Raw genomic sequence first — 25,156 nt, forward strand, 5'->3', positions numbered from 1 at the left:
CTCACAAAAAAACCCAGCATGCATTCATCATGAGGATTTTTAGCAAACACCTAAATGGCAACTTGGGTGTTGAATTTTAATGATCATTCACTCTCATGTTTGATGCTGCTAAAAAGTGACAGCACATCCTAAAGGAATGGTTACACTTTATGCAACTATTCGCCTGGAGGCAAAGCAGAAGAATTGTATTGTATTGTTGGTCCCTTTCTCCTCCCCCTTAGTTGAGCAACTTTACATACCAACACTTATCACTCATTTGATTAGCTGTCTACCTAGAAACGCCATAGCTTGAGGCTGAGCTAACTGACATCCATATGCCCACAACAGGTGTTGAAGAGGAAATGCAGGCAATAAAAACAAGCAATGGTGTTCACTCTTGTTTTCAAATGGCCGTTAACTGCCACACACATTCACCTTTGCTGCTCCTTGAATTCTTTCCCCCTTTTTGCTATGCTTTCCCCGCTCTGAGGTCACAAGCCTCGCCTTAATTACCACTGACATAATGAGAATTCAATTTATAGTAACCAGAGATTAAAATATGCATTGCATATTGTAATTTGTGGTCTATATGACAACGTTGACCTCTACAACGAATGGCCTAAATATTCTTAACCACTCAAATGAAAAGATTAAATGCACTGCAACTTATAAATAGTTAATTTTTTAATCATTTATTTGATCCTTCAAAGCAAAGATTAAACATACACAGTACAAGGGAAAATTGAATGATTGTGTACTGTTGTACGAGCCGTTATTATGTGGTCCTGGTTCCTGGTCTATCAATTAATCAATGCAACATTCCAGTGCTTTCAGTGTTCGACGAAACTTTTGAGCTTTGTCAGGTGGACTTGATATGATATTATAGAATTGCCAGAGTTGTGAAAACTAGGTTACATCTGTTCATCAATGGAAAGTCATAATTTGTTTTCTACAAACCTTAATTATATCATATTCATAAAAAGAGTAGGAAGATTCCATTTAAATATTCTAAAGTTGTGTTGTTATATACACACTTCATAACATGTCATCTGAATTAGAATTTGTTTTTCAGTTAGCTACTGTATGTATAATAAAATTGTTTCCCATCCCTTTCATAGCATTTTGACAGCTTTGAAGTGAATTTTGATTTTTTTCCCTTTAAATGCATTTATAACATTCTCTTTCTAACGTTCTCCTTCCACCCCCCGTGGAATGTTGTCATATTTGCGTTGTCTGTTTTGTCACTCGTTGCTAAGTATTGCCACAGTTTGAAGCCATCACTTTATTTTTGTTGGCACTTTATGACACAGGGACAGACAACATGCCTTAATTAAAATGATAAGTTACATCTGGACAGCAGCAGGATTCTATTTTTTATCCAAAATAAAGATGAAAAATCTTCACATTGTACCTGAGGTTATTAACACCCCTCTCTTTGTCCCCTTCTCCCTGTTCACATGTACTCAGTCCTCCTTTATCATTCAGTCTTTGTACTTTTTTCTTTTTTTCATGCTTGCTCTGTTTCTCTGTTTGTAGGTGTCCTTGAAAAAACAGTGGATGGGGAAGCCGTTGCTCTCACCAAGGCTAAGACCCTTTATAAGTCCTGTACCAATGAAAGTGAGTACACAGGCACGCGATGTCAACACAGACTTTTCATTTTTGTATCTTCTTTTTTCCAAAAATTTACATTTTTTTTACTGTTATCATTGTAAAATTTTAAAAACTACAATAACAATTTTTAGGAATTATTAGTTTTATAATAATATTAAACTTAAAACACACCGTCTTTCAATAGATGTTTTGTTCAAAGGATTTTTGCTCAGACATCAATAAACTCCTCAAATGCCCCTTAATTTGCATAGATTAATAATGCTTGATAATAAGTACAATATATGAGCAATAATTTTTCTCTTCTTTTTTGAATTTTGATTGGCACAAAATAAATGTATCTATTATTAGAAACAGACTTTTACTTGTTTGTATCCACGCTTCATTTAAGGTTTAACTGAGCTCAGAGGAGGGGCTCCTTTGCTCAACATGCTGCCTGATGTGTTCGATTGGCCCATAGCTGTGGACAACTGGGAGACCAATTATGGTAGAGTATTTTTCTCCCCTCACACACAGCAGTGTCATATAAACGCAATTCTTTTCCATCTCACTTTTCCTTCCTTCTCTTCACTCAGGTAAAACATGGAGGTTGGAGGACGTCATAGCTAAGCTGAATGAGAAATATGGAACTCAGCTCGTGGTTAACTTTTTTGTTGGCACTGATGACAGGGACTCCAATTCCCACATCATTCATGTAGGTGTGCAACTGTAGCCAGAAAGCCCTAATCTCCCTCTCTCTATTATATCCCACATCCATACAGACACTTGCACATCACATCCATCCAGCCACAAATAACCACCCACCAATTTATTTAAATCTGATTTATTTGGCTTACGCATATGTTCTTGTCTTCACCTTTTGCCAGTTTGACCAGCAGACAAACCTCGGCCTCTTGTCTAGAGATTACTACGCCTGCACCGGACCATACGCTGAGGTAGGCTTTAAGTGTACATACATGCACACACTTTCAAAATGGAACGTGGCTGTCCTGGGCTCATCTGTAAGCCGGCTCCCATCTATTTCAGCAGGTGATGCTTTACTATTCAACAACATATATATGATTCCACTTTTCTCCGTCTTAATAATGCAAACAATGAATAAAACACATGTCTCTGCAGTTGTAGAGATAATGGGCGTCATTTATCAATCTTGCGTGAAAACGGGCGCAGATCTGAGCGCAGAATTGGTCGTAGGAAAGGACCCACGTGTGATTTATGAAACATTCGTATCTGACCAATCTCAGCGTATGAATGAGCGGGCCTTGATAAATGCGGCGGCTGAATTTAATCGTCATTAACATGTTACGCCCATTAATATTCCTGTTTCGGAGGCCTCGCCCACTGAGGTCAAACATGTAGAGGAAAAAAGCTGGTTAGAAAAGAAACTTTCCGACACAGATATCGGCATCCTGACATCCGAGATGGAGCAAAATAAAGATGTGCTTTTTGTCAGTCTTAATAGTGGAATAAAAGTGGCCCATAAAAACGCTGTATGGAAAAGAATAACGGAGGCAGTCAACCCGAAGCAGCGCTCCACTGTGACCCGTGTGCGCCTGTGCGTGTGTGCGCACTGCTGAACCTGCACTCCTGCTCTGTTGCGGGGTTTGCCAGCTGGGTTATTAGGTATTCCCTTAGAGGATAACCTTTGTCACCTAGGAGAACCATACCAAGATGTTAATCATCTGATACCTTGTTTGAATTAATTCAATTAATCAAGGGTAGCCACTAACCGAGGAGATGACTTTGGCTATGCAGTGCGCATTCCTGCAGCCGCGCGCCAACACATTCATTCACTCATTCATATTCAACCGCTTGTCCCTGTCGGGGTCGCGAGGGGCTGGAGCCGAGCTGTTTTGAAATATAAAAGAATCCTGTGCCCCCCCCCCCTGGACACCTGGCCACCACGTTTAAAAGTGACAGCTTGGCATCACAAATCACCTGTACATTTATCGAGTGGTAGTTTTGGCGATTAATGAATGCGTAATCATTCATGGATGGTGCCTTCAGACGCACATGAGTACAATCAATTGCTTTATTTATTTTTTTATTTTTTTAAGAATCCGTTTGATCTGTTCTTAATATGTGACTGCTTATGCTTAATGACAGCTGAGGTTTGTTCATTATTTTCAGACAGATTTTGCTGCGCTGCACCGCAAATACACAGGCTGAAATGTGCGTACACGATCTCAGAGCAGACGTGAGATTTGATCGTAGCTCCCGCTCACGTCCAAATAAATGCCGAAGTTTGCCAGGAAATGGTCGTACGCACGTTTTTCTGCCGTACGATCGTTTGATAAATGAGGGCCATTGATCCTACATGAGGTGATGTAAGAACTCGCAAACAGAAATTTCCCAGAGTTTCCTTTTTTCTGACAGTGGATTTCCTCAAAAGCTACCTATATTAGCGAAATCGGTCTAGGTGTTGAGGTAGGGAGAAACAGGCAGGTTTAATAAGAGAATGTAAATCGCCCTGATATTCTGCTTAAACATCTTTTTGCTTTTACAAAATGATACCATGTTATATTTCATTACAGTTTGTCAAATAATATTGATCAGATTTTGTAGTCTGCACACACAGGCGTACCCATGTCCACCCTGAAACCACAGAGGGACCCCCACATAACAAATCCCAATTTGTTAACCTCCCGGCTTGTGATAGAATTAAGGAAATATGTGTGTATGCCATGGTCTTTTGATTGCCAGAGTGATGATTAAAAGTGATAATTAAAATCAAAGAAGCAAAAGCAACAAAGATTTGGTTGTGTCTCAATCTAAACCAGATGTGTGTGACTGGAACAAACCTCTGCTCCTATGCTCTGGTTTTACTTTACATTTTACTATGCACTGTTGGTTGATATGTAGAGAGCACTTAACCACACTAAGCTTGAGGCAGGCTGAGCGTGTGTGCGTGTGTGTGTGTGTGTGTGTGTGTGTGTGTGTGTGTGTGTGTGTGTGTGTGTGTGTGTGTATGTTTCGTGCATAGTGTCACCCCTGTTTTTTTGGTCCAATTCAAACTAATGTCCACCATTTCTTTCCTGTTATGGTAAATTCAAGAGACATTATGAATGTGTGTTTGACAGGCATGTCGGGCTTACGAGCAATTCATGATTGACCTTGCTAAGCTGATCCGTGCTGACCGGGGTTTGTCCATCAATGAAACCCGCATCAGAGAGGAGGTGACACGAGTCATGGACCTGGAGAGGGACATTGCCAACGTAAGCATTCACACTTTTTTCCCAGATGAAGCCTAAACAGTTGGTCAGATCTCAGAACCTCTGGTCTCTAAAAGAACGCGTCTTTTGTTCTTGTTGTTTTCCAGCAGCAATGCATACCTTATCTTCTATCTCAGCTTCACACAACAAGAGGATTTTGTGAGCAAATGACTTGTGACAGACTGACCTTCCACTCCTCCATTTGTAGCCCAAACCTCTCTCGTCTGCGCGTATTTGTGGCTCCAGTCTGGCGCAGCTGCTGTGTAAAAACAAGTCGTTAACAAGCCTGATCCCTACACATCAACTTTTGTCAGACATCAGGTTTCCACAGTCCACGTTTGTCATTCTGAGCTTGCTCTGTGCTGTGCTCACTGCCACGCTTGACTTCCCCTCCACTTGGCTGCTGACTTTTACAAGGCAGTCACACCGTTCGAGCTCTGACATTTACAGACCTGAAGCCTCCTGGGACTCCAAATATGTTTGTTGCAGCTGGACCTGGACTGCAAAAGGGTCATGTTGTGACAGCATTTTTGATTTTCTACCTCTCTGTCTTACTCACTCCAAGGCTACTGATACTCCAGAGGACCGTAACAACCCAGTGTTGCTTTACAACAAGATGGAACTAGGTGATCTGAACGCCAATTTCACCCTGGAGGTTGAATCGCAGGTAAAAAAAAAAATGAGACTCATTTTCTATCAGAATAGGTCTTTTTCTTCCTCTTCCTAATGCTGTCTGTTTGTTTTCTGACTTGTAGGAATTTGACTGGAGTTACTTCACGGCTAAGATAATGGATACAGTCAATATCAGCGTTCCTGACACAGAGAAGGTCATAAACTACTCCCCAAACTATTACAGAAGACTCAACCTTATCTTGGCCAGATACAGCAAGAGGTGTGTGTTTGTATCTGGGTCTGTAGTTGTGTTTGTGTATGAATGTTTGTGGGGGCGAGTGAGCACTGAAATAAAAACAGCTGCTCACCCACTACTGACATACCTTAGCATTGTGTGAGCGAGAGACTTTCTTTTGAACATCCTTCCTCTCCTCACAGGGATCTGCAGAACTACATGGTGTGGCGTTTTGCTATGAACATGGTGGTGGGACTGAGCCGGACTTACAGGGACACCAGGAAAGCCTTCCGCAAGGTACACCTACGGGACCCTGACACTGAACCTGTCTGTAAAAACAACTACACAACTAATACTGAACTGTAGAGATAGATGCCAATATTGAAATTTGAGCATTAAAACGAAAACAGCAAAGCAGTGCTTTGATCTAGATGCTACCATTAGCAGTGCAACACTTGCACAATGACAAAGCTACCATCCTTAGGTATTGAAGATGTTAGCATATTAATGTTTGCTTATTAGCATTAAACACAAAGTATTGCTGAGGCTGAGGGGAATGTCATTAGGTTTGCTGGTATTTTGTCATGAACCAAAGTAGTGGGCAGAGTCAAAGTTTAACCTTGCTGGTTGCACCTGATGAAAAGTTAAGGTATCAACAAAGTCAGTTGGATTCATCCTCTGGAGACCATGAATGTTTTGGCCATGTTGTTGGCATAAACTTGTTGTCTCGGTGAACATGTACGGCTATTTCTAAATGAGTCTATTAATGCTTAATGGACTGAGTGGACTATACTGTAGCACCGGAGTATGGCGTATGTTACAGTCTTTTACCAGGTGCGTTCACAAGTTGATTTAATCCTACAACTGCAAACTCAGATTCGATACATAGACCGGCTGGTTGCTAGCTTGGAGGTTGTTGTTGTTTCCTCTAGCAAGGATAGTTTTGAGAACGATAATACCTACCTCAGGCTTTGTATATCCATTGAGCCAAACTAAAAACACACTAGATGTCCACACTCAGCTCCATTCATATTCTTCTTCCACATTTCTGAGTGGCTTATGCCTGATCAGTGCCTCGTTACTTTCCCTACAGGCTCTGACTGGTACTACGTCAGAGGCAGCAGTGTGGCGACAGTGTGCACTTTACGTCAACAACAACATGGACAATGCCGTGGGGCGACTGTATGTGCAGGAGGCCTTCTCTGAAAAGAGCAAAGAACTGGTAAGTAGGGGATGGATTATACTTGATATTACTAGAATGGTTTTAATGAAGGATAAAATGCTAGAGGGATGCCTTTTTTGACAGAGTAGATTATGCGTAATACATAATTTAATGTTTTTTTGTTTATTGACACTTGAAACAGCTACTGAATCATGGAAATGAATCTGTATGTGTTTTCACAAAAACATTGCTTTACTAGGGTTTACTAGTGTATGTATTCAGTTAATCATACATACTTTTACACTCTTTTTGACCTTTGCATCTTGTGTCCCAAACCACAGTAGTGTATCTTCTGCATTGTTTCTTCTTATCATCTCCACACCACCCACACTGTAAATCTCAACTCTATGAACACGTGTGCATGTGTGTAAGATTGTAAGTCAGATTGTGTGTTTGGCCATGTGCATCTGTCGTAATGTGTGTGTCTAACACACCTTAAATCTTGGTCACCTTTGGGACCTTGGTTTTCACATTGTGCCCAACATGTAAATGTGTTTGTGTGTCTGAAAAGTGACACACAACTCCAAGTACATACAGTATCAACACCCCTCTCCCCAATACATGTAAGTGTGCTGCGTTGACCTGCAGCTGCATGCCGCACATGCTGCACTCCTCGCATACCAACCTTCTCACAGCCACAGAGATATATTTCAGAGGAGGAATGTAAGTACTTTTACACAAGTATTGTACTAGCTATAGTTACTAGTTATTTTCCTTATAAAGATTTTACATACACATGAGATTAACTTTTATGAATATATCAGATATTTTGCTGATTTTAATCCAGATCTGTGTCATGGCATCATTTAAATGTGATGTCAAATCATTCATCTAGACACAATGCCCACATTTCCATGGTACAGACCTGGATTCAAATGGGAAAATCATCCCTTTAAGCTAAGTTTTCCGATAGCTTAAACTACCACGATACAGCAGTAAAATACTCCTGACACATTAGGAGACATTGATTGATTAATCCTAATTAGAAATATGATATACAAAACTACTTTATCAGCATAATGCTTACTACTTAACTTTTGATTCTTAGAATATATAGTCATTATACTATTTCTCTACATTTACTCAATTATATCATATGCAGGACTGTACTTATTCATTATTTGGAGACAGAGTGAATTAAATCAAATTGAATAGCAGTGGATTAGTGCCCATAATGGGAGACAATTACATTTTAATTATTATGATACAGCTTTAGTGGGATTACTATTGCATATAAAAAGGTGTTTCACTTGCAACCATAAACACTTGTGCATACACACAACATAAACTCATGTGTGTGCACATATACCACACACACACACACACACACACACACACACACAACCACACACACACACACACACACACAAACAAACTGTATGCTAAAATATTTTCAGAAAGACCTCATCAGTATGGTTGTGGCAAAACACAGCATGTTGTCCGGGTGGTCATGGAGTGTGTAAGTGAGGGGTCAGCTGATGTGATGAGACACTGGAATGCCTCTGTCAGCTCGCTGCGGTCTCAGAGCACAACTGTGGTGAGAGGGATCTGGAAGGGTGACCTTCGCTGTCGCTGCAGTTTTTAATGTTTCCCCTTCCTATTTTTGCTCTCATTCTTGTATTGATTCAGGTACTTTTTTGTGACTTATTCTAATTCTGTTTTTATTTTGTTTGTAGATAGAATTTGGCGTTTTACCTTTTACTGTCCAATGACATGGTTTGCACAGCATCACCCCATAATGGTGGCGTCAGTCAGTCTGTCTGTCTCTCTGTGTGCTAGCACATTCATATAAATACTGTAACTCAAGAGCAATACATTATAGAAATGTTAAACTTCCACCACAGATTCCCACTGACAACTGAGCTTTGGATGTGGATTTTGGCACACCTTACTGTGTGAATTTGCATATAAAAACAGGAAATCTCATCTTAAGATCTCTACCGATGCGCAAATATGTTATTTGAAAAAAAGTATGCTGACGTGGAAACATTTTTTCAGTCATTTATTTGTTTATTAAGAAAAGCGTTGTTTGTTAATATACTTTTTTTAAACTTAGTTTTGTTTAATATACTGTACAGCAGACCTCTACTGTAGAATATGTGAAAAAAACAAGATGTCACTTTTAAGTAGAGGAAATTTCCTAATAACCTTTTTTTACATACCACACTTTTGTCACTGGACATGATACAATTCTAACTGCCATTGCCTCAATACACTTTATACATGCATTAAAAAAAAGAGTTGATATTTTAACAGCGTTATTCCATCAGTCATATTATTCACACAAACATTATTACACTTATCTGTAATATTACCCAGGGCCACCACACTTCAACACAGAGGGAGAGTAACCCTGAGTGATTCTACATTGATGTATTCTGTGTAATGATAAGCTCTGATTTAGGAAACCATATTTTTATGACTGTGTTGCACAATACGTTGCAAGATTTATTTTCAAGTGCTTTCCACTAGATCCTATGAGAAAAATGCCCACACTGTATGTACAAGTTGCACTGACTGACCATTTTGATTGTCAAATATACCGTAGGTTACATATTTGAGACTGGTCTTTCTTTCTTTGTTTGTATGTGTGTGGGTGGGCATCAGATGGAGGAGATGATTAAAGACATTCGGGAAGTGTTTATTAGTAACCTTCATGACCTGACCTGGATGGATGCAGAGACCAAGAAAGCAGCTGAGGAGAAGGTATTAATTATAATGAACCGTCTATTCTGTTGCATTGTTTTCGGTTCTTTTGGATATGTGATGAATAAGACATTTGTTTGTCAAATTGTCTCCTTTACTTTTCTGTAGGCCCGAGCTATTCGGGAACGGATCGGCTACTCTGACAACATCATGGATGACAAATACCTTAACAATGAGTACAAAGATGTGAGTGTCTGCAAATATGCTATTATGAATGATTTTCGTCTTTCACCAAATATGTGTAACAGAATACAGAGTGGGTTATATCATAGCTGCATATCAGTTCAATGAAAACATCTCAGGGAATTCTCGGCTTTTCTAAAAGAAAATAAATGGCAATGTGTTGATAGCTCTCATCGGGGCTAATCCTCATGTATCTCTGGCTGTGTGTTGGTGTTAGCTGGCTTACGGTGCAGAGGAGTACTTTGAAAACATCCTAAAGAACCTGGAGCATGTGCAGAAGAAACGTCTGTGGAAACTCAGAGTCAAAGTCAACAAAGAAGAGTAAGACAGCAATTAATCATTCCTATGAAAATAGGCATATTCCAGTTGTGTAGTAATTTGGAGTTACAATGTAAAGTATTTAAATCACCAATTTGCTTATGGTGCTTGTGCTGTGACACACCATCTTGCCTTTAGCACAGTGCATTCACATTCTCCCACACAAACTCCTACTCACACATACAGTTCTGCCTGCCACTAAGCACAGCAGGAATGCTAATATTAACTCTCTGTTGTTAATCTCAGGTTAATTTTGATATATTTCTTCAAATCTGAATTGTGCTGCACTATAATGCCAATTACTGTATCAATCTTTAATTCCACCTTCCTTGTCTTCTGCAGGTGGGTAACTGGAGCTGCTGTTGTCAACGCCTTCTACTCATCCAGCAAAAACCAAATAGGTATTTCCACACCAACATGTGTACAGTTATTTAACATCCTACAAGTTTTGCAAAGACAAACCTTTTTGTTTTTCCTTGGTGTTAGTTTTCCCTGCAGGTATCCTCCAGCCGCCGTTCTTCAGCAAAGGCCAGGCTAAATCTCTCAACTATGGTGGCATTGGCATGGTGATCGGTCATGAGATCACACATGGCTTTGATGACAATGGTATGATTTTCCACACTGTTGCTCTCTTTTTCTCCTAGAGGCAGTTTATAATAAAAGAATATAACACTATTGAGATAGAAATATGTCCTGTTGTGTAACTGGTACCACCACCAGTGGAGTAGAGTTTTGAAATGTCATATCTTTGTTCAGCATTAGACCAATCTTTCACTGCATTCATTTTCATTGGGCTATGTAAAGTCATTATCTTCACTGTCAGGATTTGTGGAACCACCCAGGCACACAAGTGAAACAGATTTAATGCAATGGAAACATGTAATTAATATCACTTGCAGCATTTTAGTGCTGTTCACAGATAACAAGGTAATGGGTGTTTGTGCATTTGGAAGTGTCACAATCCTTTTTTTCTTTGTTGATCAAATCCAACCAGCCTACCATTAATTTATTTATTTTTAGGCCGTAATTATGATAAGGATGGTGACCTGAAGGACTGGTGGACACCCGACTCCACTCAGAGGTTCCTAGACCTGTCAAAGTGCATCATCAATCAGTATGGCAACTTCTCTTGGGATCTGGCCAACGGACTGCATGTATGTCTTGGTTGATCATCTCTCTCACCTTTTTTGCTTGAGTTTTTAAATAATTAGGATTTTCTCAAATATTATTCCAGACTTTGCTCATTTCCTCATTTATTTGCTTTCCTGTTACCTAGTGTATCCATTTTCATCTCCCCCCCAGTTTTGCAGGCTTATCTCTTCTCTGCTTCAGGTGCCTTTAATGTTTTGTGTTGACATATCAATCCCTCTCCCTCTATTTGTTTCTCCTCCTCTGTCCTGTTGCTTTGAACAATGCTTCTTTTATCCCCTGGGACAATGGTTTCTTGTATCTCCAAAGAGTGATATGTGATTTGCTGGAGTACAGAGGAAAAAGTATCATCTGACTCTATACTTTGTCCCTGTCTATCTTTGTGTTTTCTCTCATGTCCCTTCTCTAGTTAAATGGTAACAACACCCTTGGGGAGAACATTGCTGACAATGGAGGGATTCGGCAGGCATATCAGGTAATGAGCGCAAAAACAAGGAGGAAACTCGATGTAAGAGGTTTAAAGATGAGAAAATAGGATCAGTTTGTGGTTTGTCATTGTCATCTGCTTGCAAACATTCATAAATGTGTCATTCTGCCAGGTCACTGACAGGCTCAGAAGGAATTGTAAACAAAACAATGAAAGACATGATGTTGCTGCTAATTTGGTCAGTGTTAACCAGTGATGAACAGAGAAAGGGCATTTACAGTTTTGAATGCAATATGAGATAATAGATATAATATATATGTGGTAATTCTTTTATATCTATTTACATTAACATTGTCCATGTTGCTGCTCTTTTGAGGCAAAGTTGAGATTTAACAGTGACAAGATCTCACACAGACAACAAACCTGTCGTTGTTATTGCTATTATTGCAGTTGGATGATAGAGAGTATACACCTTTTTTATTTAACACAAAGTAACATTAATTAGTGTTTAAACGATGATTTTGAATGCGGAAAATTTTGTTCAGATTAGTTGCTGCAGCAACTTTGAATTTGTTTAAATAAATAAATACCTCTAGAGTTGACTAGACGGTTTCCAAGAAAACACAATTGTATGTTTAGCATACACATGGTTCGCCAAACAGCCCACCATGTGACATTACTGTATAAAGAATTTACAGGAAATATCCTTAGAAATTAGCAACCAAAAACTAGATACATTTATTTAAAATTAAACATGGTTTTGTCATGAATGGTACGGGGATATAACACAAAGAGACTGGACCCAAATGCAGACATGGACACAGGATAAAAGTACAAACAAAACGTTTAATATAAACGACAAACAAAGTGATAAACACTACAGGGTAACAGGAATACTAGGGACTAGACGGTCGAGGAAAACAGAAATGAGGAAACGACGGACGATCGGGGAACAGGACGAGGTAACAGGAACACGGGAAACTAAGGAGAAACAAAAGACAACAACGATTAAAACAATTAACAACGAGGAGCGCAAAAATAACAAATGAGTAACAGGAGCCAATCCGGGGAAAACAGTTTTCCAAGGGAAGGATAACAACGGTCCGGCACTGCATGCCTGTCAGCTCAGGGTTTAAGTACACCATCAGGTGATTAGTGTAACAAGCTGCAGCTGGGGGGAACACGCCTACCGGACCAGGACGACAAAAAACAAGAGGGAGACACATGCAGGGAAAAGTAGACAGAGGGAGACAAACTCACACAAAAGGGAGAGAGGAGGGTACTGACAGAACCGACTCTTGACAGGTTTATTTATTTATTTATTTTTTTTCTCGTACCAAATGGCATAGTAAATACACGACTAAAAGGAATATCAACATTCAAATAACAGAAGTATAATATGGAGAGCTTTTTGGCTAGGTTTGGCTAGGTTTTTACGTTTTTTGGGTTGTCCATTGTATAGATCTTCTGCGCTGCCGGGATGAAGATGTGCGTGAAGCTATATATATTGACTAATTCTGGACAGACATGGATGTAAACTGCAATTTTACTTTTATATCAATTAGCCAACTGCAATTTGACTGTTTGGCAGAGGCATACAACCACACTGTGGTTATTCAAGTTATAACCAAAATGTAACGAATAGAAAATTTCCAGACATTTTTTATATTATTTTATTAACAGTGTTGACATTTGTCTCATATTGATACTGCAGGCCTATAAGAATTATGTGGAGAAGCATGGAGACGAGCCACCACTGCCTGGCATTGCCCTTTCACATGATCAACTTTTCTTCCTAAACTTTGCTCAGGTAGATGATGGATGCATGGTTTTTGATTGATTGATTAATTGATTGATTAATGTTTAAATGGATGGAATGATTGCAATAATTGATGGATGATGGATAGATGAATAGATAAAATGATTTTTATTATGGTGGATGGATGGATAGGACGGAAGACTGGCTGAATGAACAAATGGATGATTTATTGGATTGATGGATGGATGGATTAAATAAATTGGAAACAGTGCATTTTATTGTCATTAATATGTCCTAATCTCTTTCTCAGGTTTGGTGTGGAACACACCGACCAGAGCAAGCTGTTAATTCCATTAAAGTAGATGTACACAGTCCAGGGAAATTCAGGTAATTCAAAACCAAAAATTTTACTTTTATATCAATCAGTCATGTGAGGCAAAGGGCAGGGAACAAATTACAATAGTAGCTAACATTTTAAAACCTTAATATAAAATAATATGCCGTGTAAATTTCATTTTCAAGTAACCTTCTAATACAGCAACTTTACCCCCAACCCACACTCTCCTCTGGATGTGTTACAGGGTCCTGGGCTCCCTTCAGAATTTCCCAGAATTTGCCAAAGCATTCAGATGCAACAAGAGCAACTACATGGTCCCTGACAACATCTGTCGTGTGTGGTGATCCACAGACCTCTGGGATGGGGACTGTTCGGACCGTAGGTCGTCCCTGTCCCCCAGCAGTACCTCTCCCCTCTTGCTGTTGGAGCATTCGTGGGGAGGTTACAGGGAAGTTAATGTTCCCTTTGGCTCTTTACTGGATGGACCAGGGCTGCTGGATTGACACTGCAGTATGCACTTCCTCCGAGGAAAGCAGTGGACTGTACCCTCATAAACAGATGGAGCACTGTCTATCTGGCTCTGATACTGTAGTTTATTTAATCAGCCTGATTATTCTGCTACTCACTGGATATAATCACTCCTTCTGTTTTTATTTTTTTCCCCTCTTCAATTGTATCTTGTTTTACTCATCATGTGTGAGTCTGCCAATATGTGTGTGATTGTGAGTGTTTGTGTGTGCATGTGTGTGTTTGTGTGTGTGTGTGTGTGTGTGTGTGTGTGTGTGTGTGTGTGTGTGTGTGTGTGTGTGTGTGTGTGTGAGAGAGAGAGAGAGAGAGAGAGAGTGAGAGAGAGTGTGTTGAAGTCAAAATAATCTACAAGTAGTTGTTGAGAGAGGGGCAGACAGACAAATGTGCTCAAATCCACTGGCATATGAATACACCACCCACACACATATACATGTAACAGGGCTGAACCATTGTACTGTATGTGGGTCTGAGCTGTGTGCCTCTCATAAAACTGTTGTTGTCATCCTTTGTGAACATGCTGATGCACTCCAATGTATTCATAATGTACTCTTTGTTAATACGTAGAAATAGATTAGGTAAATTATTACAGAAAATCAGAGTTTATTTTGCTGAATAGACCATTGAGTATTTAACCATAATCACATATTACACAATACTGTTCTATATTTAACGATAATGACTTAATTGCAGTTGACAGGAGACTGCTGCCTATTAGCAGTATGTCCAGTAAACCAAAATTACATTTTTGCCTTTAACAACTGATCATGAATCATTGAGCTGACAATCGACAGTCACCGGATCCTTTCTACACGCTAACTGAGCCTCCTGTGTGTTGTGTGTCTTTTTAAGTCATTATGATGGCTCCTTACTGTTTGTCAAGCAAATTGGTATGCCTTACATGATCTGTTGTGTTGCTGTTTCTTAGAGTGCGTATGTGTACTTACAGGAGGGCAAATAATAATGTGTAAAGAAAATGTGTCTCTAAAGCAATAGTTGGACATTTTAAAAAATGAGCTTCTTTGCTATAACTTTCTGCTACAGCTAGCAGCTGGTTAGCTTAGGTGAGCATAATGCTGGAAACAGCTCCCTGGATCTGTATCTGTAAGTAATGCAGAATGCAAGTAACCATGTTACTCGTTTGGCTAATTAGTACATACACAAAGTGTAAAAACAATAAGTACTGGTTTTACAGGGCGTTATGTGCTGGACTGTTTCTTGGCTGGGAGCAGTGACTTCCTGGAGTCTCCGCCAGCTGCCTGGCAACCGAATGGTGATGACAAGGCCACAGGACCTGGAGTCTTTACCCTTCAATTTTCCAATGGATTAAACAAACAGAATATAAAGTGTTAAATTGTTAGCTTTGAATGTGCTAGTTGGCAGATTTGGTCTCACCTTTGGACAGGGTTAGGCAAGCTGCTTCCACTGTTTCTAGGCTTTATTCTAAGCTAAGTTAACTGTCTCCTGGCTGTGGCTTTATATTTAACAAACTGATGTGAGTGGTATCAATATTCTCAATTTACTCTCAGCAAGAAAGTGAATAAGTGCATTTCGCAAAAAAAAACAATTTAAGAATGATTGATCTAAGTTTTATCACATGAAGTGCACCATATAACCGATCAGACAGATGATATAAAAACTGATTTATCTCTTTTAAACTGCGGGCTGAGTCTTTGCTGAAAACTAAAGAAATTTTCCAAAGTGAACGCATTTTTCTGAATGCAGAACGTATCAAGTCAGAGGATGGCGGCTAGTATTCATGGTTCTGTAAGGCTTTATTTTTTGTGTTATAGTGTTAACTGATGTTCAACACAAGGTCTTTAATTGTGGACATTTTAGCCTTTGCCTTTAAATATAAATTGGTGGAATGAATGATGCACCATGATAATGAAGACCACTCTACAGACAGTATACAACATCCTCCAAGTCCAGTGTTTATTGTTGTTTCGGCATGTTTTGTTCTTTTCATTATTTGTACAAGCTGTGTCACTGTCGCTCAGTCCCTCAAGCTATCTTCATTTCTGCCCCTCTCCGTCTCTCACACTCCACCTGTAGAAAGACAGATATACCTCAGTTGCCTGTATTTAGATACTTTATAATAATGACTGATAATCATCTTGAGGAGCATTTCTTTTCCTTTCAAAATAAATCTTTAAATACCACAGCCTGCAGTTGGTGTGTTTGTATGTATTTGTGTGAGTACCAGTATGTGTTGCTTTAGCTTCAGAATAAGGCTTCTATACAATTGTAAGCTCTTAAATTTGATACATTACATCTTGGTGCTTATTTAGAACAGAATAGAATAAACTTAATTGTGAGGCAGGAAAATTGTGTCAAGTCGCACCCAGGACATATAAACACAAAATGCAAGATAAAAACTTCACATTAACAGAACAAAGGCCTCTCAATTGTAAAACAGTTACTGCATCCATACCCATGGAGTAAAGCCCACATACTCCTATTTAAGTTTACTGTAGGCAAAAAGGTAAATATTCTTCTTTTTAGCAGAGACCCTCATGATGAGAAATATAATTTTAATGCCAGACTTAAATAACGCACTGATAATATCATAGCGCTTCTGCCTTGGCTTAATGTTTTGTTTGTGTAAATCTTGTACATCAAAGTAGAAATTCTACAGCATTTTCCTTTTCTTTACCTGGAGTGCTGTCGGTGATTTTCCTAAACGAGCTAAAACTATAGAGAGACATTTCCATACTCTGTTTCACTCATTCAGTATTAAGTGGCTTGAGGGGAGTATTAGGAATTTGTGGGTTTCATTTTGTAATTTCCACAGAGACAGGAAAAAAGAAAAAAGTTTTAATTTAAATGCAGCATTAGCCCAAACTTTTTCCTCACTAATTGGACCTATAAGCATTGGAGGAGTAAGGGCTAATGTGTGAAGTTAGTCAAAGGCATAATGCAAATAAATGAATGTGCAATATCTTTATAGCTGCTCCCAAGCTGCCTAGTGGTAAATACACCCCATGCTGCAATGAACCAGCAAGCACATATTCTGGCATGGGGAGGGCTTGTATCCCGGCAAAGGCAAACAGTCAGGGAATAAAAAACACGTTTCAAACTGTTCAGATGTAAAAGATAGAGCCAAAGAGAATTACAACACATGGGATGTATAGGGCATGGGTGCCAAGTAGGAGCATAAGAAATATGGCCGGACTTTGAAGCCAAGTGTTAAAAATATCTAGGAATGGTGGAGTGCAGCAGGGGGCAGAACCAACACACTTGTGCAAATACTTATAAGAAAAGTTGAGAAGTTCATGACATTTACGTATTTGATTTATCTATTCAGTTTAAAAAAAAAACATTCTCACAACAATATAGGCATTTCAAAACACATTGTTTCAAATATACTCAAATGGGAATACTTCTGATGGTTGGAGCAGACAACAGCATTTTTGGGGGTTTTACTCTACATTTCACAAAATGTCATGATGACAAAATGACCAATATGACAAAGTCAAATAAGTTAAAAAATGAACTACATTTCTGAAACCCTTTCCAAATGTTCTTTCGATTACTCATACCTTTTATTTTATTTCATGTATTTCATTTATTTCAGGTATAAACAAAAAAAAAAGCCTGTGTGGTGACATTGAGACTCATTCAAGTATTGATTTCAGCTGAATATCAGTTGCAATTGCTTATTTAATTCCTGGATACCCCTTTTGCTCTCGGTGGCTGGTAGCACTTAGAAAACTGAAGGTTCACACCACCCACTTTCCTCGCGCTCTCACCCTCCCTGTCATTAGCAGCTAAGCTTTCTAACATCACAGCTAACATTACAACACCTCAGCATGTTCCTGGTAGGCTGAGCAGAGTGTTTTGCACTTTGTACGCTACACCATAGATGGCAGAGGTTTTATACTTAAAATAAAAATAGAGCAAGGGGAATGTTACTTTTTTAATGTTTAACTGAAAATAACATGGAAACATCACCTGACTGAAAATACTCGATAAACGATGAACCCCTCTGCACTTGAAATCTTATGTCTCGCAGTTTTTTCGGAAGCCCCCAAATATAAGACCTTCTTTTGTGATAGCTCACATTACAAAGTTCTGCTCCACTATTCACTGTTGCCCTGTGGTCATTAAATTACTTACTTTTCCTTCTAGTGCCCTTTGGGTGACCCTAACAGTGGGTCCAGTGGTCAATGGTATGTATGTGTGTGTGTGTGTGTGTGTGTGTGTGTATGTGTGTGTGTGGGGAGGGGGGGGGGGGGGGGGGGGGTCAGGCATGCAGCCTCCGGAATGTTTGTCTGTGTGTGTGTGTGTGTGTGTGTGCGTGTGTGTGTGTGTGTGTGTGTGTGTGTTTGTGTGTATGTGTATGTGTATTTGTGTGTGGAAGTGCTTGGGGCGGTGCATGGTGTCTGAGGTGTAAAAAAAGGGGAGCTCACTGCAATTATATGCATATGTGTGCACATACTACAAATGCACCATGCCTTAATAAACACATAAATGTGCAAATTATGAATAAGGACCATGAGTGAGACGTTGTTTCAAGTACGCAATTAGAGTGGGCACTGTGCAATTGCACACTTGATTTTAATGGAGCTCTTATTGTGAAGTGGACACTCACTGTGCTCTCATTGTTAAAGGCCACTGATAACCACCCATTCTGATTTAAAAAAAGATTGAATTTTCCTGTAGATGATTTTAATCGCCACAGCTTTAATACCAATACTATTTCAGGCACTGGTAGCCTATATAAGAAAAATAATAATCATACAGTATATACCCATGTAAAAGTCTCACTGTTCTTGGTGCTCTATAACCACAAACAAAATTCAAAGACATACAGGGAAACAGCTGCTTATTATGTACCCTTTAAAAATGTTTACTGTTAATGGCCAACTTGCCTCAATATCAATTTATAGTGGAAATCTAGAAAGTTCAAGTTTCACTTGATCTACCCCAGAATACACACACCATAGCTATTGTTTGAGCTGTCGCTATGATATATTTGCTCACTCCATAATAAATGTAAAACAGTGACATCCTGTGGCTGTTCAACATATCTGTGCCGTTCAGCTGAGCCTGTGGTAACTGACTAGAGAGTCGCACAAAGGTTTACATAAAAAAAAATACATTTAATACTACATATTATTTTGTTCCTTCAAATAGCAAATCACCATCAGTTGATTTCTGCATTGAACTTCATTCCTCCACAGGTTTAGCTGCATATTGGCTTTCTCTGACACCCTTCAAGAGAGAGTATACTTACAGCTCACTGACGCCATTTATAATTTAGCAATCTGAAAAGAAAGAAAGCCATCCATGCTTTTTTTTCTTATCACGTTTTGACCAGGCTATAGCTGCACTTACTTTTTCCCTTTCAACCTCTTCCCCACCAAAATGAGCATCAATCCGTCAAATTCCAATAAGTAAAGCTTTCATCATAGGACGTATTTTTTCAAACCAGCAAATAGCTTTAATGAATAAAGTCCAACAGAGTACTGCATGTCAAAAGTGGTCTCAAATCCAATCTTGCTCGTGTTTATTGTATATTTACAACCATTAAAATAACCTTTGATCCTCTATTTGCGGCAGACAGGTGTGAGACCAGTTTCATTACTTTTACATCTTAGTGCAGTCAGTCGCACTGTGGACCATGCAATTCTAATTAAAACCTTCAAGTTTGGAATTGGCACAAAGGTTGCAGCACTTAATTGGTTCAGCTTATGTAACACATTTTCTGTCACAATGGGATATGCCACTTCTTTTGACATGCAGTACTCTGTTGGACTTCTTTAAGTTACAGTCTTCATTTTGCTCTCTGTGTTAATGTTCTTATTAGGCGAAATATATGAGCACAATAATTCAGGGGCACCGACATACTGTTGATACACATAAGCTACAGCTGACTGAATTGATGAATCATTCTTGAAGAGTATCATACAGGCCTGCCTGTTTCTTTTCTGGTTTTTAATTATTTGAGGAAAGCCTTTTGTTCTTTGATGTTTTCCTGACATCTAATTGGACTGTAATGTTCTGACACACAAGATAACAAGATAAAATCACAAGACACAAATTGTGGCTTTTTGGCATCTGAATTTAATTAAGGTCCTATGATTCAGGTAAGAGCATCACATTAAATGCAGGGCCCTTTGTGTTTCCCCAACTAGTTTAAGACCAAAGGAGACCTGGCTTCTAAAAACAACACTACTGGTACTTGTGCTACTAATACCGTTAGCAATACCAGTATTGCTACTTAATGCTACTTAAAAAATATAACTTTTTTAAAGCACACATTTTTAACAAATGGTCATGATTAAAAGACTTCAACAAGCTGTAAAATAATTTTGCAAAATTTAGTAATTGTTTACAAAAAGCAATTATAACCATTACTACCATCAATTGTGTTAGCCTTAACATTTCCTAATCTTAGGATGGAACATATGTCACCTTTCGCTGTTAATTACATTTTTTCATTCCACCATAAAAAAGCAACGTTGTTCGAGCAGTATGGCAATAAAGATGCCATCTAGTTGACACGCAGCATTAATGTTCACACCTGGAAGACATCATCTTATTACACAGCACCATGTGGTGTCCCTTTTAATGATCTATTCTTAGGAAAATAATGCCAATTTAAGGCTGGGAGTGTGAGAGTTTGGAAGGTTGTGTGTGCGTGTGTCTTGACGAGTAGCAGCAAGGAGTGCTATTTTGCTGTTGTTAACAGCCTCCTGATGCTTCTGGATTACTATGAATTAGTGTGTGTGTGTGTTTAATACAACCTTCAATCTGCATGTATGAGTGAGAGTAATTGTGTTAACATGTTTGCCTGCATGAACATGTGGGGAAGGGTTGGTTGGATCACCATGTGTTTCCGTTAACCCTATCACATTGCTGTGGTACAGAAAGTTTCCATCTCGACCTCATTACACTGATATTTGCATCTGGTGCACATGTTCATCTGACACCAAGTATACAGGATTATTGGGTTTGTGCAGGCTTATAAGGCTTACACCTTCTGCTTACTGGAAAGTGGATGTGGCACGACCTGCAGTAATAACCAGACAATCAAATTCCCTGTTATTAAATGCAGACTTGAAAATGCCCTTTAAAGCTGACCGCGCTATTATTACAGATTTGGAGGCTTAGTAGTAATGGCAAGTTATGAGCTGATATGTCAGGCAAACATTAGTGGTTTGATTGCTTCAAGCTGAAATCCAAATACTGAAAATTTGAGGTTGAGCTTAATTTAGCTTTAATCTTGAGTTCCATAATGTGCCATGAGTACAGCATTTCAGTACTGCTTTCATTTTATTAAACAAATTATGAGCATGAAGTCCCTCTGGGCCGTCTCTGCACATAACAATTAAATTGTTTAAGAAAGTACAGCTCCCCACCCAATTTTCTTTCCATTGTTTCTCTTGTCACATCCTATGAGAGTGCAGGACTACTCAACATACAAAAAGACAGACTTGTGGTAGCCATGGAAACGGCAATGCCAGTCCTAACAGCAGATATATTTTTAATGCTCAACAGTGTGACATGCATACACAGAGGACACACATATGCACACACATTGAGACACATACACACATTCAGGTATATCAATTCCTCTTTTTACTACCCCTTAGTTGTAAAGCACTGTCTGTTTTTTATAACTCTGAAAGGCTCTGCTGAGTTAAGTGCAGTACTTAATGCACAAAGACTGAAATGTACCACATCTGACATTGTTCATAGGAAAAGGTGGGTGTTCTCATAGGACATCTGTTTGAGGGTATTTCATGGATTTTAATCCGTGGTACCAAACACAGTTATAAAAGATTATATGAATCAAAGGTGAGAAAACATAGAAAATAACAGACAATGAATCATTTCAAAGGAAACTTTCTTCACAGCTAAACATCAGTACTACTGAACCATTGTAGATATCCATTGCAATCCATTGCTCTCAATTTCTTCAATTTCTCCAATGTGAACCTCTTTTCTGCCAAAGAAAGAACATACAAATCCATTGATAGAACAAACACACAGGCCCAGGCTGTAGTCTGGCTGGTAAGTTTTGAAAAATCAGCTCACAAAATGCAAACATGCAAGTATAATGTTTACCATTTTTCAACATCATAGTTTAGCTTGTTAGCATGCTAGCATTTGCTGACTTGTGCCAAACACATAGTACAGTTGAGGCTGATGAAAGGCAATTGAAAAAGGAATGCCATTTTGACTGTAGTTGTTTCACATCAATCCATCCTGTAGGTGTTGAGATATTTCAGACTGGATATACTATAACTGGTTGCAGTCTGTAAGATCGACATTGTCATTACCAAAGTCACATTTTTATAAAAACGACTTAGCTACTGTATTGTTCATACACTGATACATGTATATTAAAAAATAGATATACTTTAAAGAGGAAATCATATACCCAATCAAAAATGAAGACAAAGTAGACAACTGCTGTGCAGCCAACAATCCATCCTACCATCAGCAGAACAGGGAGGAGTTTGTGGGACGAAGCTGAGAGACAAATAACAATAACAAAGTTTTATGTGAGAGTGTAGAAATACTTATTGAATTCAACTCTGAATCATGTTTTGATTTTGTCGGTAGTATGTCTGTGTCTTACCTCGCTTGGACATGACACCTCTCTCCGCTCTAATCTTTTCGTTGTGATGGGTGCAACGCAAGCTTCCGTGATGTGAAGAGTTGATGATGGCTCCCGGCAGGAAAGGGTGGAACAAATGTGAGGGACTTGGATTCAAATCCATCTTTAGTCTTTTGTCATTCCGATCTAACTCAAGCCTGTTCCACTGTCCTCAACAATCACAAAAAGCATCATTTTACTAACAGAACTTTACATTTTTCCCCCTCGACTTTTGGGGATGAGGCCATTCCTGTCACATCTATTCTCTGTGGACCAGGTCCCAGCTGTGTTGGACCCTGTGCTCCCCTTCCTGTATTCCCCTGGAGGAGCTGCTGCAGCTGGTTAGTTATCTCTAGAGGGTATGCTGGATCTTCTCCAGTTAGATCAATAATCATATAATGATAGTCAATATCAGTAATGATTGGTTAACACGCCACCTGGCTCTTTCACCCAGCTCCCTAAAATAACCCAAGAATCATGGATCTTTAGTGACCATTCACTCGAGTCAGTTGAGTCGTCCCAAATTTTCCGCTATTAAATGAGAAATTGCATCAAACACAAACATCTTGAAATGTATACAACCCAACAACAACATATAACTCTATATAGGCTACCAAATGTTAAATAACTTCCAGCAGCAAGTTAATTTGTCTCATCAAACATTAACTGGGGGACTGAATGAGCCGGATTAGACTGAGACGGCGGATCAGGATACATCAGGTACAAGGCGAATCATGCAAGAGGCGACGAATCGGCTGATTGACAGACACTTGATTTGTGGCTCACAAGAGCCTGCAAAAACTCATATAGTGAAACAAGTCATTTTTAGATCAGCTTTATTATGAAAAATAGACACGCTGATTTGCAGATTTCTCGTTCCTAATGCTAGTCTATGGTCAAATGCATTGGCCCAATGGCATCATTGGACAGACCCGGAATTTGTAAAACGCGGTTTGTCCATTTTTTCAAATTGATTTCAAAATCCAGTGTTTTCCTGAAAGCTTGGGTTATGCGCAGGACTCTTTTTTTGGCCAGGGGCTGTGACTTCCTGGTTCTCTGCTTATTGCCTGGCAACCTTGAATTAAGCTCAAACTTAGTTTTTTGTTTGTTTTTGTGCAGACTTCACAAAGTATATCACATTTTTATTAGTGATGTTTAGAGGTGCTGGGAGAAGGATTTTGTTAACTTCGAACGGAAACAGACTAGTGGTTTTCCCCTGTTTTAAGTCTTTGTTCTAAGATAAGATGCACATAAGATATGGTAAGCTAACGGGCTGAGAGCTGCAGCTTCATATTTCCCAAAATGTCAAACTATCCCTTCAAAGTCTAGGAAGAGAGCAGAGGAGAGAGAAAAATTAGTAACATTGATTACTGTAGTCTCTAAGAACCAACAAAGGCTGAAGGAGGAGAACATAGGAAGAGAGGGATCAGGTGGTCTCGAAAGTGGAGAGCATGATAAGAATGCAAGGACAGGAAGAAAGAGAGAGCAGAGAAGAGAGGGCACTCATGGTGTAATTGGATGAACACTTGTCACTGACAGGGTCTGCTCCTGAAAATGACAGCTCTCTCTTTCTCCCTCTAACCCCTCTCATCTTTTATATGCCACTCTGAACTATCCCTCCTGCTAATTGTACATATGCACAAGCATGTCCACATATAGCCCATCATTAATATGGTGAGAATCAAGAGACTGATTGCATGATAACATAGAATTACCCAACTGCTGCTATCCCTGAAAAAGTCTGGTTGGAGATGACCATCAAGAAATCAAAAATGTACTCAGGTGTTTTGTAAGATCTTTCAAAACAAAAAATAAGGAGAGAAAAGCTGTAGCTGAAACCAAAAGTTGAAGTATCACACATTAAGATTAAAGAAAGTACAACTGCATCATTTACTTTGATACTGCTATCATTATTAGCTTCAAATTACTCTATTCCCCCCTTTAAATAACAAACTAATTTTCTCCTCCTGTTCGCTCACAATCTGATTTCCCTTGGGCAGTTATTTCTCTGTATTAAATATATCATCCTGCTCTTACTTCATTTGAGTAACCCACAACTACCTTTGCTCAAAGTATCCATTCCTGTTACAGAGTTTAAAAAAAATATATATTATACTCAGAGACAGTGCAAAATGACCAACATTATTGTAAATATGCCAGTGTGGTTTTCAGCTTTTCAATTGATGCTGAAACCAACTCAAGGCGTTAATAATAATACATTTTAAAAAGCTTGCCCTGGCTGCTATACAGCAAAGGCAGTTCTAATATGTGTT

The 25,156-nt window shown here is 39.0% G+C and overlaps 1 protein-coding gene across 1 annotated transcript in view; it reads left to right on the forward strand.

The window, feature by feature from the left end:
- Window positions 1-16,427, forward strand: part of LOC310947513 (neprilysin-like) — a 36,010-nt gene extending 19,583 nt beyond the window's left edge. Inside the window, exons 5-23 of the mRNA XM_083914340.1 lie at window positions 1,516-1,596; window positions 1,979-2,074; window positions 2,163-2,281; window positions 2,454-2,522; window positions 4,668-4,802; window positions 5,365-5,466; window positions 5,555-5,691; window positions 5,850-5,943; window positions 6,740-6,868; window positions 9,476-9,574; window positions 9,683-9,760; window positions 9,975-10,078; window positions 10,418-10,476; window positions 10,562-10,681; window positions 11,096-11,229; window positions 11,634-11,699; window positions 13,366-13,461; window positions 13,721-13,797; window positions 13,992-16,427. Of these exons, the coding sequence (XP_083770466.1) occupies window positions 1,516-1,596; window positions 1,979-2,074; window positions 2,163-2,281; window positions 2,454-2,522; window positions 4,668-4,802; window positions 5,365-5,466; window positions 5,555-5,691; window positions 5,850-5,943; window positions 6,740-6,868; window positions 9,476-9,574; window positions 9,683-9,760; window positions 9,975-10,078; window positions 10,418-10,476; window positions 10,562-10,681; window positions 11,096-11,229; window positions 11,634-11,699; window positions 13,366-13,461; window positions 13,721-13,797; window positions 13,992-14,091 (1,895 nt within the window). The 3' untranslated portion in view covers window positions 14,092-16,427. The remainder of the gene's footprint in view (window positions 1-1,515; window positions 1,597-1,978; window positions 2,075-2,162; window positions 2,282-2,453; window positions 2,523-4,667; window positions 4,803-5,364; window positions 5,467-5,554; window positions 5,692-5,849; window positions 5,944-6,739; window positions 6,869-9,475; window positions 9,575-9,682; window positions 9,761-9,974; window positions 10,079-10,417; window positions 10,477-10,561; window positions 10,682-11,095; window positions 11,230-11,633; window positions 11,700-13,365; window positions 13,462-13,720; window positions 13,798-13,991) is intronic.
- The last annotated feature ends 8,729 nt before the right edge of the window (window positions 16,428-25,156 follow it).

Source organism: Echiichthys vipera (assembly GCF_963691815.1).
Source record: "Echiichthys vipera genome assembly, chromosome: 5".
Lineage (NCBI taxonomy): Eukaryota > Metazoa > Chordata > Actinopteri > Perciformes > Trachinidae > Echiichthys > Echiichthys vipera.